Source organism: Argentina silus, assembly GCF_951799395.1.
Source record: "Argentina silus genome assembly, chromosome: 10".
Taxonomy (NCBI): Eukaryota; Metazoa; Chordata; class Actinopteri; order Argentiniformes; family Argentinidae; genus Argentina; species Argentina silus.
In genome coordinates this window covers 2,129,124-2,147,681 of record NC_139664.1, presented here as the reverse complement: position 1 = coordinate 2,147,681, position 18,558 = coordinate 2,129,124, and the positions used below count along the sequence as shown (strand labels likewise).

The 18,558-nt window shown below is 47.0% G+C and overlaps 2 protein-coding genes across 4 annotated transcripts in view; both read left to right on the top strand.

Moving 5' to 3' along the window:
* The window catches only part of ptp4a3b (protein tyrosine phosphatase 4A3b), a 10,149-nt gene extending 2,258 nt beyond the window's left edge, over positions 1-7,891 (top strand). For all 3 annotated transcript variants that reach the window (XM_083679039.1, XM_083679041.1, XM_083679040.1), the window contains exons 2-6: positions 3,384-3,996; positions 4,429-4,521; positions 4,966-5,096; positions 5,240-5,314; positions 7,282-7,891. In XM_083679039.1, the coding sequence (XP_083535165.1) occupies positions 3,892-3,996; positions 4,429-4,521; positions 4,966-5,096; positions 5,240-5,314; positions 7,282-7,399 (522 nt within the window). In that variant the 5' untranslated portion in view covers positions 3,384-3,891 and the 3' untranslated portion in view covers positions 7,400-7,891. The remainder of the gene's footprint in view (positions 1-3,383; positions 3,997-4,428; positions 4,522-4,965; positions 5,097-5,239; positions 5,315-7,281) is intronic.
* Positions 7,892-8,443: 552 nt separating this feature from the next.
* On the top strand, positions 8,444-18,555 carry zfat (zinc finger and AT hook domain containing). The gene is made up of 17 exons (XM_083678566.1): positions 8,444-9,110; positions 10,856-11,014; positions 11,124-11,278; positions 11,327-11,459; positions 12,029-12,208; positions 12,322-12,469; positions 12,624-13,969; positions 14,429-14,661; positions 14,887-14,971; positions 15,642-15,791; positions 15,918-16,091; positions 16,300-16,388; positions 16,674-16,815; positions 16,985-17,109; positions 17,207-17,312; positions 17,434-17,558; positions 17,730-18,555. Exons 1-17 carry the CDS (start codon positions 9,092-9,094, stop codon positions 18,066-18,068), a joined length of 3,708 nt encoding a protein of 1,235 aa, XP_083534692.1. The 5' UTR covers positions 8,444-9,091; the 3' UTR covers positions 18,069-18,555.
* Positions 18,556-18,558: the final 3 nt, after the last annotated feature.

Sequence of the window (18,558 nt, the reverse complement as noted above, 5' to 3'; positions counted from 1 at the left end):
ATCACTCTGGTACATGATAATATTCTTCTTATCTGTCCACAAGACCATTTTCCAGACCTCTGCAGGCTTCTTAGGTCCTTTTTAGCTAACTTTAACCTGAGCATCATTTCTGAGGAGAACTAGTGGTTTGTACCTTGCAGTAAAACCTCTGTAGTTCCGTATTGTGTGGATGGTCTCTGACACATTGACGCCTGCCTCCTGGAGAGGGTTCCTGATCTGTGGGACAGTTGTTTTGGGGGTTTTCTGAATCATGGTGAGCATTCTTCGGTCATCCACAGTAGAAGTCTTCCTTGGCCTACCAGCCCGTTTGCGATGGCTGAGCTCACCAGAGCTTTCTTTCTTTTTTACTGATGAAGTCTAATGTTTTGGGTGTTTCTGATTGATTTGTTTTGATATTCCAGCCTCATAATGGCTTCTCTGACTTTCATTGATGTCTCTTTGGTCTTCATGTTGACAGGCACCAATATCAGACTCCAAAGGCAAATGCAAAGCCTAGAATCAATACCAGACATTGACAGCTCTCTGATGCTGCACAATTGATGTGATGGATTAGATTAGATTAGATTAGATTCAACTTTATTGTCATTGTGCAGAGTACAAGTACAGAGACAACGAAATGCAGTTAGCGTCTAACCAGAAGTGCAAAATAGCAGAAAGTGCAATGAACAGTATTTACAGGTAGTGCAATATATGATCAGTAGTAGTGCAGTATAATATAGTATAGTATAAGCAGTATATATAGCAGTGCAGTATAGCAGTATGTGAGTAGCAGTAGCATTATAGCAGAATAAGTAGTTACAGTATGAGCAGTGTAGCAGCATATGAGCTGTATAGGTAGTGCAGTCTAGCAGTATATATGTATTAACAGTAACATGAGGTAGATGCAGAATAAATATAAATATGGAATGCCGTATAAACAGTATAAACAAGTATCTACAGTATGTGCAGTAGTATTAAAGAAAATATAGGATATGTGCATTATGTGCATTATGAACAGTATGAACAGTATGGACAGGTATGTACAGAAGAGCAGTGGTATTGAGTAAGAGTAAGAGCAGGGGAGGGGAGTAATAGTGCAATAGTGCAATTGTCCGGGTGGGGGGGGGGGGGGGGGGGGGGTTGCAGGGGTAGTAGGTTGTCAGGTAGGTGTAGTGTTCGTGTTCAGCAGGGTGACAGCCGCAGGGAAGAAGCTGCCTCTGAACCTACTGGTTCGGGTGCGGAGAGACCTGTAGCGCCTCCCGGAGGGGAGTGGGGTGAAAAGTCTATGGTTGGGGTGAGAGATGTCCTTGACGATGCTGCGTGCCTTACGCAAGCATCGTTTGCCCTGGACAGCCTCGATGGAGGGGAGTGAGGAACCGGTGATGCGTTGGGCAGTTTTCACCACCCTCTGCAGTGCTTTCCGGTCCGATGCCGAGCAGTTGCCATACCATACTGTGACACAGTTGGTAAGGATACTCTCGATGGTGCAGCGGTAGAAGTTCACCAGGATCTGAGGAGATAGATGGACCTTCTTTAGTCTCCTCAGGAAGAAGAGACGCTGGTGAGCCTTCTTTATCAGGGTGGAGGTGTTGAGGGTCCAGGAGAGGTCCTCAGAGATGTGGACACCCAGAAACTTGAAGCTGAACATACCTGAGTAACCAGAAACACCTGTCAAGCCAATTTACCAATTGTTGGTGCCCAGAAATAGGGGGACTATGCATAAAAAGGGTTATCATTTGGTGAAACCAATCAGAAAAAAGAAAACATTGAATTAAAATGTGTGTGTGTGGGGGGGGGGGGGGGGGTGACTGGGGGGGAGTGGCTGCGTAGCAGGCGGTAGTGGAGGTCAGGAGACTCTCCGTGGTGCACCTGTAGAAGGTCCTGAGTATCTGGGGGGCCATGCCGTGAGGATCTGGGGGTTGTTGTCCTACATTTACATTTACATTTACATTTACATTTACATTGATGGCATTTAGCTGTCACCTTTATCCAAAGTGACTTACAACAAATACATTTGTTTAAGTACGTGAGTCATCTATCCAACAGTCATCATAAGACAAAGTAATCTATGCTAGGTTAGGGTTAGGGTTTGGGTTAGTACAGGGGGGTAGTGGGGGTGAAGAGGTCTTTAGGGTTAGGGTTAGTACAGGGGAGTAGTGGGGGTGAAGAGGTCTTTAGGGTTAGGGTTAGATTGGTAGTGACTCTGCAGTCGTGACAGCAGTGAGAAGCTCCTCCCACCAGTGAGGCGCCAGGATAGTGAAAAGCCGTGACCAAGTAGTGTGGCTGCTGCATCCACGTAGAGGCGGCGGTGCCAGGCGGGCAGCTGAGGTGGAAGAGCGAAGTGATCGGGCAGGGGGGGTTAGGGGGCTGACCATTGCTTCCAAGTACGGAGGGGCTGTTCCCTTTGCCGCCCGGTAGGCGAGCACCAGGGTCTTGAATCTGATGTGAGCTGCTATCGGGAGCCAGTGAAGGGTGCGAAGGAGGGGGGTGACATGGGAGAATTTGGGGAGATTGAACACCAGACGGGCGGCAGCGTTCTGGATGAGCTGCAGAGGCCTGATGGAGGAGGCGGGGAGACCAGCCAAGAGTGCAGGAGCTGGCTCAGCGCTGTTAGGGACCGGAGGGTGACAGGTTTAAAAGCTGTACTCAAGTCAGCCACAGTGATCCATAACACACTTCAGACCTCAGACCTCAGACCTCACACCTCAGACCTCACACCTCAGACCTCAGACCTCAGACCTCACACCTCAGACCTCAGACCTCACACCTCAGACCTCACACCTCAGACCTCAGACCTCACACCTCAGACCTCAGACCTCAGACCTCAGACCTCACACCTCAGACCTCAGACCTCAGACCTCAGACCTCAGACCTCAGACCTCAGACCTCACACCTCAGACCTCAGACCTCAGACCTCAGACCTCACACCTCAGACCTCACACCTCAGACCTCACACCTCAGACCTCACACCTCAGACCTCAGACCTCACACCTCAGACCTCACACCTCAGACCTCAGACCTCACACCTCAGACCTCACACCTCAGACCTCACACCTCAGACCTCACACCTCAGACCTCAGACCTCACACCTCAGACCTCACACCTCAGAGCCCTGCTGCTGTGATTCCATCATGTTCCTGTAGCCTTTTAGCATCTGATAGCTTTTCACAGGTTGGATCTGGATTTTTTTGTATTCGTCCAAATCCCCAGAGTTCAATGCGGTGGTCATGCCCCAGTAATCCAATATCTCTGTCTGGTACTGAACCCATGGGGCCACCTCTGGCTGGTAGTTAACCTGACCTACTCCTAAAGTAGCTCCTCTGTGTGTGTGTGTGTGTGTGTGTGTGTGTGTGTGTGTGTGTGTGTGTGTGTGTGTGTGTGTGTGTGTGTGTGTGTGTCCACAGCGCTGTCCTCTGGCCGGCCGGTGGTTGATGGAGTTCTTGCGGGGGAGCGGTGACTACTGCCACGCCCAACATCCCAGCGCCTGAGCCCCACCCCCAGGACGATGCCCCGCCCAGCAGCCGGCCCCGCCCACCCCTGAATGCCCACAGCCACGCCCCCACCCCCCGCGGCCTCCCTGCCCCCCCGCCCCCCTTGCCTGCCAGCCTGCTAGGGCAGCAGATGGGGTAGTGAGTGTGGAACCAGGGAAGCTCTCCTCACCCCCGCTAAGACAACCCTCACCTAGGAAGAATCTCTAGAGGAGCTGCTAGCAGGGTTGACCTAGCGTAGGCTACGCTACTGCGCTAGCAGGGTTGACCTAGCGTAGACTTCTCTACTGCGCTAGCAGGGTTGACCTAGCGTAGACTTCTCTACTGCGCTAGCAGGGTTGACCTAGCGTAGGCTACGCTACTGCGCTAGCAGGGTTGACCTAGCGTAGCCTGGAGGTTTTCTACGGAGCGTTTTGACCTCAGCATGAGCGAGATGAACCGGCCTGCTCCAGTGGAGGTCAGCTACAAGAACATGAGGTTCTTGATCACACACAACCCCACCAACACCACCCTCACCGCCTTCATACAGGTAACACACACACACACACACACACACACACACACACAACCCCACCAACACCACCCTCACCGCCTTCATACAGGTAACACACACACACACACACACACACACACACACACACACACACACACAACCCCACCCTCATGCTAACATCACAGGATACCAACATTTTCTGAGGTCATTTTCTAAAGATTAATTAATTTATTATTATTATTACTGTTATGATGTTGACTGACTGCTCTTAATCTTATTCTTATTTTTATTACTATAATAATAATAATAATAATAATAATAATAATAATAATAATAATTATTATTATTATTATTATTATTATTATTATTATTATTATTATTATAACTATTACTGTTATGATGTTGACTGACTAGTATTATGATGGTGATGATGATGACGATGATGGTGATGATGATGAGTCTCTCCAGGATCTGAAGCGTTATGGAGTGACCACAGTGGTGAGAGTGTGTGAAGTCACCTACGACAAAACACCTCTGGAGCAGGACGGCATCACAGTCCTGGTGAGAGCATGTACACTACACACTACACACTACACACTACATACTACATACTACATACTACATACACTACACTACACACTACACACTACTAACGACATACTACATACACTACTAACTACATACACTACACACTACATACTACACACTACATACTACATACACTACACTACACACAACATACTACACACTACATACCACACACTACACACTACATACCACACACTACACACTACATACACTACACACTACATACGACATACTACATACTACACACTACATACTACACACTACATACTACATACTAGTTGTAACACTTAGTGTAGTAAACATGGCAGCATGTTGTAGTGATGATGATGATGATGATGATGATGATGATGATGATGATGATGATGCAGAGTGGAGGTGGAGCTCAGGGCCTTCTGTGTGTTTCTGTTCCTGCTGCAGGATTGGCAGTTTGATGACGGCGCCGCCCCTCCCAGTAAGATCGTAGATGATTGGCTGAACCTGCTGAAGAACAAGTTCTGTGAGGAGCCCGGCTGCTGTGTGGCCGTGCACTGTGTAGCTGGCCTGGGACGGTACACACACACACACACACACACACACACACACACAAAACCTGTGGTTCTGTTTGTCCCTGCAGGGCTCCTGTAGTAACCTGTGGTTCTGTTTGTCCCTGCAGGGCTCCTGTAGTAACCTGTGGTTCTGTTTGTCCCTGCAGGGCTCCTGTACTGGTGGCGCTGGCCCTCATAGAGTGTGGGATGAAATACGAGGACGCCATTCAGTTCATCAGACAGTACCTAACTATTATTACTATTATTACTATTATTACTATTACTATTATTACTATGATTACTATTATTATTATTACTATTATTACTATTACTATTATTACTATTATTACTATTACTATTATTATTACTATTATTACTATTATTACTATTACTATTATTACTATTATTACTATTATTATTATTACTATTATTACTATTACTATTATTACTATTATTACTATTACTATTATTACTATTATTACTATTATTATTATTACTATTATTACTATTATTATTATTACTATTACTATTATTACTATTATTACTATTACTATTATTATTACTATTATTACTATTATTATTAGTAGTAGTAGTAGTAGTACTATTATTAGTAGCACTATTATTACTATTGCTACTATTACTATTATTATTATTATTGCTACTATTAATAAACTATAATAATAATAATAATAATAAACTTTATTTGTACAGCACCTTTCATACATAAAATGCAGCTCAAAGTGCTCTACATTTGAAGCATTAAAATAGGAACAAATAAATACAACAGCATAGATGAAAATAAATTAAAACAAATTAGTAGAAATAAATAATAAAATAAAGAAAATAAAAACTTGTTTCGGGGATAAAGCACAAGCTAAAAATGGGTTCACTAAAAGCCTTCCAGTAAAGGTATGTTTTAAGCTCTTTTTTTAAAATGTCCACAGAACCTGCCTGTTTGATATACACTCACCAAGCACTTTATTAGAACACTATACTAATACTGGGTAATACTCCCTTTATTACAGCACTATACTAATACTGGGTAATACTCCCTTTATTACAACACTATACTAATACTGGGTAATACTCCCTTTATTACAACACTATACTAATACTGGGTAATACTCCTTTTATTACAACACTATACTAATACTGGGTAATACTCCCTTTATTACAACACTATACTAATACTCCCTTTGCTCTCAAAACAGCCTCAGTTCTTCATGGCATTGATTCCACAAGATGTTGGAAACATTCCTTTGAGATTCTGGTCCATGATGACATGATTGCATCACGCAATTCCTGCTTCCTTCAGGCTCACTTTCTGCTGTGAATCTCCCGTTCTACCACATCCCAAAGGTGTTGTATTGGATTCAGATCCGGTGACTGGGAACACCACTGAAGAACACTGAAGTCATTGTCATGTTCATGAAACCAGTTTGAGACGACTTTAGCTTTGTGACATGGTGCATTATCACGCTGGAAGTAGCCATTAGAAGATGGGTCAATTGTGGCCATGAAGGGATGCACATGGTCAGCAACAATACTCAAATAGGCTGTGGCATTCAAGAGATGATTGATTGGTATTAATGGGCCCAAAGTGTGCCAAGAAAACATTCCCCACACCATTCCACCACCTCTACCATGAGAAGGTGTACAGGTGTTCCTCCACCATGAGAAGGTGTCCAGGTGTTATAATAAAGTGTTGAGTGAGTGGATATGGGTTAGGGTTAGGGTTAGGGTTAGGGTTAGATATGGGCAGGGCGTTCCACAATTTTGGTGCATAATACCTAAAAGCAGCTATTACTATTATTACTATTATTATTATTACTATTATTACTATTACTATTATTACTATTATTATTATTATTATCATTATTATTACTATTACTGTTGTTGTTACTATTACTATTGTTATTACTATTATTATTGTTATTATTACTATTATTATTGTTGTTGTTATTATTATTACTATTCTAGGGAGGGGGCGGGGTGGGGCTGGCTGCAATAGTAACGGTCTCCCTGGCCCCTCCCCCCCCCCCCCCCCCCCCCCACCGTGGTCATGCTGGCAGAACCCTGAATACCACAGATCATCTGTCATAGTAACACAGTCCTAACGTGTGTGTGTGTGTGTGTGTGTGTGTGTGTGTGTGTGTGTGTGTGTGTGTGTGTGTGTGTGTGTGTGTGTGTGTGTGTGTGTGTGTGTTAGGAAGCGTCGTGGTGCCATCAACAGTAAGCAGCTGACGTATCTGGAGAAGTACCGGTCCAAACAGAGGCTGCGCTTCAAAGACACACACAACCACAAGAACAGGTGCTGCACCATGTGACCTGGCCCCGCCCACTCTGCTCCCATGGCTAGAACTACACTACCCATGATGCATCAGGACTGGACTCAGTAGAGACTCCTCCCCCCTCAGGGCTGTTGAGACACTTTAATGTCTCTCTCACACACACACACACACACACACACACACACACACACACAGACACAGACACACACACACACACACACAGACAGATACACACAGACAGTTCTACGACCCCCAGCACCAGCCACATGAATGGAATCATGAACAGATGATGAACAGTTTTCCTTTATGAACAGTTTGATGTGTTTGACCTCTGACCCTGACCCACTCCTGTTGTACATGTCTGGATGTTTCATTAATGCATGTTATACTGGGGGCTGCTTTTTAATAGCAATTATTTTGTACATTTGTGATACAAACTACTCAGCTTTAACTGTTCTGGTTACCATGGGAATGACTTATATCTGCCTTGGAGACTCCCTCCAAGCCCTCAGCAATAAAACTGGTAAAGATTCTGGACTGTTGGTGTTTTGTGACGGTTGGGAAATGATTTGGTATTAATGATGAAATGTCTCCATCTAACGGTTGATGTCACATTAATTATCTTCTTGTTGTTTAAACCTTGATGGTCACATCTGATGTCAGGTTTGACATTGGACACGTTTCATCATCCGTTTCTAACCAAGAGAATCACGTTGAAATGTAATATTAGTAATATTAGTTTAAAGATCAAGTCAGAAAAGACATCATTAATATTCCTGGACGTGCAGTAATGACGGAACTGATTTTGAATTCAACAATAAACATTACCTCCAGATTCACGGAACGGCCATGGGCAAAAAAATTGCCCCTGCTTTTGCAAATCTGTGTATGTGTTTTTGGGAGGAAACAGCTTTCAGTAAATGTAAAAATGTACCAATGTTATATTATAGGTATTTAGATTACATTTTTGGCGTGTGGGTGCATTCAATTGCAGATTTTGAGGAGTTTTTAAAGGTTTTAAACACACATCACGCAGCAATCACAGTTACACACAACAGACAGGAGAGAGCAGTATAGTTTCTGGACACACAAGTGTTTTACATCCCAGAGGGGGAAGACACTAAGTCACTAGCTACAAAGGTTTATTTTAAAGATACAGACAGACATGCTCTTTTGCACAAATCTAGCTTTCATCCTAAACATGCATATAGAGGTTTGATCAAATCCCAGCTCATACGGTTTCACCGAGTTTGAACACACACACACACACACACACACACACAGAGCTGCCAAAACCAAGATATTCACCTATACATACCCACTATTATAGATTGGGGAATGTCATAATGTTTCTCCAGTCATTGAGTGGATAATAACGTTTTCCAATGGTCGCTTTATTTGTCCATCTGTGGTTCTGTTGGTGGTTCTGTTGATGGTTCTGTTGGTGGTTCTGTTGGTGGTTCTGTTGATGGTTCTGTTGGTGGTTCTGTTGGTGGTTCAGGTGCAGTTCGGTCGTCCTGCCTGCAGGGGCGCTGCTCGCGGCGCTGCTCCTCTCTTGCTGTTGACTTGCTGACTTCATCCGCCATGTTGGATGTCGCAGATTCGCCAGAAACATTCGCTTAGATAATTTAAATAGAATTACGATATTCAAAAGCATATTCAAAGATTTTGACCTAAATCTACTTGTATCTGTTGAAATCCTAAGATATTTGTTTTATTGTGGCTGACATGGACGTTTCCCATACAGGTAAGCGGCACTTTGATTGAGAAGCGAATATGTGCCCGTGGTTGAGGAGAGGCGGCTTATTTTAGGTAAAAGTAACTCGAACAGATCAAATATGTCAACTTCTCTTCTTCGCTATAAACACTAACTAACTAACTAACCCACATAGTTCCTCTAACTAGCTAAACTACCAAACATTCACAGCACAAAACCCCTCAGTTCTCTGATATGTCCGCTAGAAACGGTCACGAAACTGTTCCTCCCAGCGGTGAGGTTGTCAAACCTCCACACTAACCTTAACTAACTAACCCTAACCTTAACTAACTAACCCTAACCTTAACTAACTAACCTTAACTAACTAACATTAACTAACTAACCCTAACCTTAACTAACTAACATTAACTAACTAACCCTAACTAACTAACCTTAACCTTAACTAACTAACCCTAACCTTAACTAACTAACCCTAACTAATTAACCCTAACCAACTAACCCGAATCAACCCAAACCATAACCCTAACTAACTAACTAACTAACCATAACCCTAACTAACTTACCCTAACCAACTAACTAACCCTAACTAACCCTCCACACTAACCCTAACTAACTAACCATAATTAACCCTAACCCTCCACTACTAACTACCAGACCATGTCAGTCAGGTCGCTTTGATAAAGCCTACAGAAGCCTATAGTGTTGTACTGGTGTGTGGACGGGCTATGGCTCTATAAAGCATGGTTGATTATGTAGGATGGAAGGTTAAACCTCCACCTCTAATCTAAACCCACCCTCCCTGACCCTAACTCTAACCCTAACCAGGCTGTGGTTAGACAGGCTGTCACTGGGTTCCTGTTCTAATAAGCCATTTGCTTCACTAATATTAAACATATTAGTTGTTAAAAAGCTGAGATTTAAGGTGGGTGTCTTTTCTAGGAATAGATCATGTCTTTCTCTGAACAGCAGACAGCAAATCAACCTTCATGCCAGTGCTTGATTATTATGTCATCTACTGAAGTGCAGCAGCCACGACTCTTAAACCTTTTCTACCATAGTGCCCTTCACTTTATCACAGGTGGTAGTTTTAATACTTATCATTGCATCCTTTATCAGAAGGTTGGCTGGACCTTGTTAAAGTCCCATAGATCTCTTCATTACTCCCTTTTTGTGTATAAAGCCTTACTGCATAAACTCCCTGCTTACATAACCTCATTATTGAAATCAAGAACATCAATGACCTAACATGTTTTCAGAGTTGGTTAACTCTTGAGGTTCCCCGGGTCTCTAAAGAATTGACTAAATCGTCTTTTAGTTGTGGTGCTCTTCACTGCTGGAACAATCTACACAAAACATCTCAGTTGGATGTTCTGGTGCCGCTCAGGTAGTTTAGGGTGTTAATTGATGGAGGACCTCGTTGGTGAAGGAAGTGATTGTTTCTCCTGATATATTGTGGTTTTATATGAAGTATTGATTTGTGTATTGAACTGTGTTGTGTTTTGTATGTGTTGTTGTGTAATTGTATAGACATTGTGGACAGGGTGCACCTACAGAAGAGCCCTTGGCCTTGGTGTGTTTTCTCCTGACAATAAAATGTCAGTTGTACATATTAATACACCACTCACTTGTCTGGCTACAGAATGAATCTCTCAAAATGTTTTTTTTGGGTAAACTCCATTAAACTCCCCATTTTAGCCTTTTCAACGGTGCCCTTTGGGCCTCTTATCAATCCTAATGTGTTCTAACCTCTGTGTTGTAACTGTCTAACTTCTCAGGCGGAACGTCCATCTTCATGTGCAGACTCTGCAACCTCTTCTCCCCCCACCACGCCCAGCTGCTGTCACATGTCTCAGAGCTCCACCAATCAGAGGCCGTTCGCCCTGATGACATCATCGTGCCCCTCATGCCTCTGTCTCAGAGGGCTGCAGTTGGAGGTGGGCAGGCCGTTGACTACACCTCACTCACACACACACACACACACACACACACACACACGGCCCTCAACTCGATGGTCTGTTTAGTATCTATTCTGTCCCTCAACAGAGAGTCCCGTCAAGAGGAAACGCGGACGGCCAAAGGGCTCCACGAAGAAGCCTGGTGCAGAGGGAGCAGCAGACACCAGCTCCCCCCAGAGACAGAGCCAGGCCAGGGGGCAGCAGGCACCAGCGGAGGCCCAGGCTAAGGCTGGGGAGGAGGGGGCTAAGACTGGGGAGGAGGGGGCTAAGACTGGGGAGGAGGGGGCTAAGACTGGAGAGGAGGGGGGGCCACAGATCGACAACAATGATCTGGACTGCAAGAAGTGCAACCGCAAGTTCAGCAACAGACGTCAGATCCTCAAACACATCTGTCTGAGGGAGGAGGGGGAGGAGGAGGAGAACGGTGGGTGTGACTACTGGAGGCTCAGGGTCAGGGGTCAGGGTTAGGCTCAGGGGTCAGGGTTAGGGTCTGGGGTCAGGTTTAGGGTCTGGGGTCAGGTTTAGGGTCAGGGTTAGGCTCAGGAGTTAGGGTTAGGCTCAAGGTTAGGGTCTGGTACGGTTAGGGTCGGTCAGAGTCAGGAGTTAGGCTCAGGGTTAGGGTCAGGGACAAGATGTTTCTGTACCCTTAAGAATACATCCTGCTGCTGCTGTCAGTAGTCATCAATTAAGACAAGTTAGCTAGTTCTAGTGGCATCTATACATGCCCAAACCATAACACCCCCTCCACCATCTTTCACAGATGAGGTGAGATGCTGTTAATCTTGGGCAGATCCTTTTTTCTACAAACTTTCCACTTGCAATCACTCTGGTACATGATAATATTCATCTTATCTGTCCACAAGACCATTTTCCAGACCTCTGCAGGCTTCTTAGGTCCTTTTTAGCAAACTTTAACCTGTGCATAATTTCTGAGGAGAACTAGTGGTTTGTACCTTGCGGTGATCATGTGATCATGGCCGTCTCTCTCCGCAGACAAAGACAGCGAGAGTCAGTCTGGCACCGGAAGCCGAGAGGAGGAGAGAGAGAGGACCTCAAAGAGGCCACGCCCCCTGCGCTCTGAGAAGGTCTCCATGGTGAAGGACACAGACCAATCAGGGGCCAGTAAAAACCCCATCATTAGCGTGGTGCTCACCGCCCACGACTCCCTCCCTGGTGAGACGGATTACAGATATATATCATAAATATATACAATAGAAATATATATCTGTATATCTACAGGCTGTGTGTGTGTGTGTGTGTGTGTGTGTGTGTGTGTGTCTCTTCAGGTGCTACGAAGATCGTTCCGATTGAGGCCACTCCCTCAGAGCAGCTTCCTGCTCCAGAGCCAGCCAATCAGGATGGAGAGATGAGGAGGGGCTTCCAGGAGTACGCCATCCAACAGGCCGCCTATGAGGTACCACTGAAATCAAACAGGTACACATCTATCTATCTATCTATCTATCTACCTATCTATCTACCTATCTATCTACCTACCTATCTACCTATCTATCTACCTATCTACCTATCTATCTATCTATCTATCTATCTATCTATCTATCACTCAGACCCATGTGTCTGTCTCCTGCAGGTTAGGCCAGACTCAGCTGAAGATCTTCACCTGTGAGTACTGCAACAAGGTGTTCAAGTTCCGCCACTCCCTGCAGGCCCACCTGAGGATCCACACCAACGAGAAGCCCTTCCAGTGCCCCCACTGTGACTACGCCAGCGCCATCAAGGCCAACCTCAGTGTCCACATGCGCAAACACACCGGCGAGCGTTTCAGCTGCCACCTCTGTCCCTTCACCTGCCTCAGCAAAGGACACCTGAAGGTCCACGTGGAGCGGGTGCACGACAAGGTCAAGCAGCACTGCCGCTTCTGCAAGAAGAAGTACTCGGACGTCAAGAACCTCCTGAAGCACATGAGGCTGAACCACGACCTGCAGACACCCGCGGTCAGAGACGCCTACCAGGAGTTCAGCCTGCAGACACGCCAGGGCAAGCGCCAGTTGCTCTATGACTGCAGCGTTTGCGACCGCAAATTCAAGAACGAGCTGGACCGCGACCGGCACATGATGGTGCACGGCAGCGAGCGTCCGTTCGGCTGCGAGCTCTGCGACCACGGCGCCACCAAGCTGCCGGCACTGCAGGCGCACGTCAGGAAGCACCCGTTCGTCTATGTGTGCGTGGCGTGCCAGCAGAAGTTCGTGAGCTCGGTGCGTCTGAGGGAGCATCTGAGGGGAGCCCACCCGGACCGGGAGGAGGGGCCGGCATTCTCTGACTCCATCAACAACAGCTTCTGTCTGCTGGAGCCAGGAGACGACATCAGGAGGGACATGCTGCCTCACGATCAGCTACACATCACACAGGAGCTGGCTCTGCTCAGCACCCCGGGGGGGGGGGAGGAGGAGACTGGAGAAGGAAAAAGAGACGGGGAGAAGGAAGAACAAGAATCTAACAGGCTTACTGTGGACACAACCTCACAAGAGACTCTGCCCGATAGGTCAGGGAACCAGGAAGTCATCAGTGACGCGACACCTGATAGGTCAGGGAACCAGGAAGTCATCAGTGAGGAGACACCTGATGGGTCAGGGAGCCAGGAAGTCATCAGTGAGGAGACACCTGATAGGTCAGGGAACCAGGACGTCATCAGTGAGGAGACGCCTGATAGGTCAGGGAACCAGGAAGTCATCAGTGAGGAGACGCCTGATAGGTCAGTGGACAAGGTAAACAAGTGTCTGCTCCCTGCGCCAGAGGGTGACCCCATCGAGGAGGCCGACTGCGGGTCAACCACCAGTGGTCCTGCTGCGGTCAGAGACGGTCCAGAGAGGAGCGCCTTCCAGCAGATCATGGAGCGGCTGCAGAAGAGGCAGCTGAACATGGCCGTGTTCCAGAGGATCCGGAAGGTCTATGGAGACCTGGAGTGTGAGTACTGTGGTAAGAACACACAGCACGGGTCAGAGTACTCTGGTTACTATAGCAACACCGTATCAGGCTTCTCCCAAAAGAATGAAGAGTGTTTCTGCGTCAAGCTGTGACCTTGACAGGGCCACTTATGTAAACATTACAAGGCAAATTAAACTAGATAGTAATGATAGAGTAACTATCTTTATTAAACTCTATATTTAGTCATGATAGAGTAACTGTGATCGCCAATGACCTTGTTGTTAAAAACAAACATGAACTTATGATGGTTATGATGTTCCTCAGTGAATTCAGCATTTTTGTGGTATTCTTTGCGCATTTTGACATGAATAAACGTCAAGTTTTGTCAGGTTTTGATGATAGAATCCAGCACCACGCTGTCAGGGAGAACCCTGAGTGTGGTCAGAGTAGAACCCTGAGTGTGGTCAGAGTAGTCCTCCTCATAGCTGTCCCCACCCTCCTCCCCCCAAGGGAAGCTGTTCTGGTACCAGGTACATTACAGCATGCACGTGCGCACCCACACCAAGGAGCATCTCCACTACTGCAGCCAGTGCAGCTACTCCTCCATCACCAAGAACTGCCTGAAGAGACACCAGGTCCAGAGACACAGCCAGCTGCTGCTGCCCTGCTCCGCCCAGGGCTGCCCCTACACCACCCCCGACAAGTACAAACTACAGACACACCTGAAGACCCACCAGGACCAGGTAACACACACACACACACACACACACACACACACACACACCAGGATCAGATAACACACACACACACACACACCAGGACCAGGTAACACACAAACACACACACCAGGACCAGATAACACACACACACACACACACACACCAGGACCAGATAACACACACACACACACACACCAGGACCAGGACCAGGTTGGGAAACAGGAAGTGATGTGTGACGTCTGTCCCCAGGAGAAGAGGAGCTGCTTGTGTCCCGTGTGTAAACACTCCTTCAACACCACCAGACTCACACACCACATCAGAACCTCTCATCCAGGTAACACACACACACACACACACACACACACACACACACACACACACCCACCACATCAGAACCTCTCATCCAGGTAACACACACACACACACACACATACTCACACACACACACACACACACCCACCCACCACATCAGAACCTCTCATCCAGGTAACACACACACACACACACACACACACACACACACACACACACACACACACACACACACACACCCACCAACCACATCAGAACCTCTCATCCAGGTAACACACACTCACACACACACACACACACACACACACCACATCAGAACCTCTCATCCAGGTAACACACACACACACACGCACACACACACACACACACCACATCAGAACCTCTCATCCAGGTAACACACACACACACTCACTCACTCACTCACTCACTCACTCACTCACTCACTCACTCACTCACTCACTCACTCACTCACTCACTCACTCACACACACACACGCACACACACACACACACCCACCCACCACATCAGAACCTCTCATCCAGGTAACACACACACACACACCACATCAGTTTAGTTAGTTAGTTAGTTAGTTGGGTGTTTTAGGAATTAGTATTGACCCTTCATTTGGCAAGGCACTGGATATGTTGAGGTACAGTGTGTGTGTGTGTGTGTGTGTGTGTGTGCGCGCGCAGAGACGTCCCTGAGCAGTGTGTGTGAGGCGCTGGGGGTGCGTGTTCAGAGGAAGGGCGTGATCGGGAAGCGTGCGTCTAAATGTCCGTACTGTGACAGCTACTTCCTGCGCAACGGAGCTGACCTGCAGCAGCACATCTGGGCCCACGAAGGTAAGAGCCAATCACAGCTCTCTCAGGTAGGAGCTCAGCCAATCACAGCTCTCTCAGGTAGGAGCTCAGCCAATCGCAGCTCTCTCAAGCAGCAGCGGAAGGTGACATCAGTGTGTTGTTGTTCAGGGGTGAAGCCGTACAAGTGTCCTCAGTGTGACTACGCCAGCCGCAGCAAGAGCAACCTGAAGACCCACATGAACAGACACAGCTCGGAGAAGAGCCACCTCTGTGACGCCTGCGGCAAGAAGTTCAAGTCCAAGGTGACACTGAAGAGCCACAGACTGGTTCACTCTGCTACAGGTGTGTGTCTGACCCTAGCCCTAACCTGACCCTGACCCTAACCCTAACCCTATCTGTCCTCAGGTGTGTGTGTGTGTGTGTGTGTGTGTCTGTGTGTGTGTGTCTGTGTGTGTGTCCTCAGGTGTGCATCTAAGGCTACAAAAAACACATCTGATCTTTTGAATTGTGGATGAAACACAATGGTGATGATGATGATCATGTTTTGCAGGTAAACAGTTCCAGTGTTCGGAGTGTGACTACATGGCTACCCAGAAGCCTCTGCTGCTGCGTCATATGGAGCAGCACGCATCTTTCAAGGTAACGTCAAATACACAACCCTAACCCTTACCCCTAACCCTAACTCTAACCCTAACCCTCTTTCAAGGTTGCATCATCATTCAGTTATATGAAGTTGTATGAATGCTGCAGACATGATGTTGTTGTTGTTGATGTTGTTATAGTAACAGTTGTTGTTGTTGTTATAGTAACTGTTGTTGTTATAGTAACAGTTGTTGCTGATGTTGTTGTCATAGTAACAGTTGTTGTTGTTGTTGTTATAGTAACAGTTGTTGTTATAGTAACAGTTGTTGTTGTCCTCTGCAGCCTTACCGCTGCGCCCACTGCCACTACTCCTGTAACATTGCTGGTCCTCTGAAGAGACACTACAGCAGGAAACACCCGGACCAGGAGTACAGCAACGCCGGCCCCGGGACGGCTGCAGCCCCACACACTGTACAGCAACAAGGTCCCTCCATCCTCCATCCCTCCCACCCACCCTCCATTCCTCCCTCCATCCTTCCCACCCTCCCTCCATCCCATTCGTATATGAAAGTGTGTATGCAGGCGGGGTGAAGTGACGTGTGTGTGTGTGTGTGTGTGTGTGTGTGTGTGTGTGTGTGTGTGTGTGTGTGTAGGTGGGGTGAAGTGTCCAGTGTGTGAGTTTGTTTACGGCACCAAGTGGGAGATGAACCGTCACCTGAGGAACAAACACGGCCTGAAGGTGGTGGAGACAGACGCAGCTGGAGTCAACCACTGGGAGGTAACACACACACACACACACACAGCTCTTCACTAGGACCATGCAGGTTGCGTCAATGTGTTTAGTGTGTGTGGTGTGTGTGTGTGTGTGTGTGTAGGTAGTGGAGACGCTGGAGGAGACTCAGTACCTTCACATCACGGAGGATCCTCAGGGAACAGAGGCTGCCGTGGCAACGCTCCAAAACCTCCGCTTCTCTGAGAACGGTTAGAACCCTGACCTCTGACCTAACACACACACACACACCCTGACTCCAGTTGTTGTGAGTTTACTGGACTTTGACTTAGTATGATAACTTTATTGACCACGCCCCTCTCCTGTGTGTAGGCGTGGTGGCGACCCCTGAGGGTCTAGACCCCACAGCCGTCAACATCCTCCAGCAGATCATCGACCTCGGCTCTGAGAACTCTGTGGTTGCCATGGCACCCGGCACACTGACGGTGGTGGAACAGGTGATGACATCACAATTACAAACATACACAGTCACATCTGACCTCTGACACAGAAGACCCAGAAGTCCACGCTAGTCTTCAATGTTCCACCAATTCACTGATGTGTTCTTAATGTGTTTGATCTCCTTCCTTCCCTCCTTCCTTCCTTCCTTCCTTCTCTATGTCCTCCAGGTTGCTGAGGAGGATCAGCGGATGCTGCAAGAGGGTAACCATGGTAACCACCTGGTGGTGTCATCAGGCGAGGTGGAGGGCATAGAGACGGTAACCATGGTGTCGTCGGGGGACGTTGAGGGCATAGAGACGGTAACCATGGTGTCGTCGGGGGACGTTGAGGGCATAGAGACGGTAACCATGGTGTCCTCGGGGGACGTTGAGGGCATAGAGACCGTAACCGTGTACACACAGGGCGACGACGCCTCTCAGTTCATCGTCTACGTCCAGGAGGCCGTGCAGACAGAGTGTCTGACCCCGCCCCCACCTAGCCCCAACCAATCCCCAGCCTCCTATTGAGTACTCAGGGTTCTCCCCAGGATGGTTCAACAGCGTGACGCTGGATTGTGAGATTAAAACCTGACACACATTTATATTCATGTCAAAATGCGCAAAAATACCAAAACAGTGAATTCACTGAGGAACATCAACGCTTTCAGGTTTGTTTTCATTTCATGTGATGTTTACATAGCGGCACCGCCCTATCACAGCGTGGCGCTGAACCCTGTGTACTAACCCCGCCTCCTGCCTAGCCCCGCCCCTATCCTAGCCCCGCCCCTACCAGAAGTCTTACAGGAATGGTAAAGTAAGAAGTGTGAAAGCTCTAATGCCACCCGGCCTATTAAAGGGTTTGAAATGTATCATTTCATCAGTTTATGTATGGTGCATATTTCATCACTATAGCTGCAGTAACATGTAAAATACATTTGTAGTACAACGCTGGATTTTGGAATCTACATTTTCTACACGAACAGATGGAAAATGTCCAAATAAAAAGAATTCTCTTCAC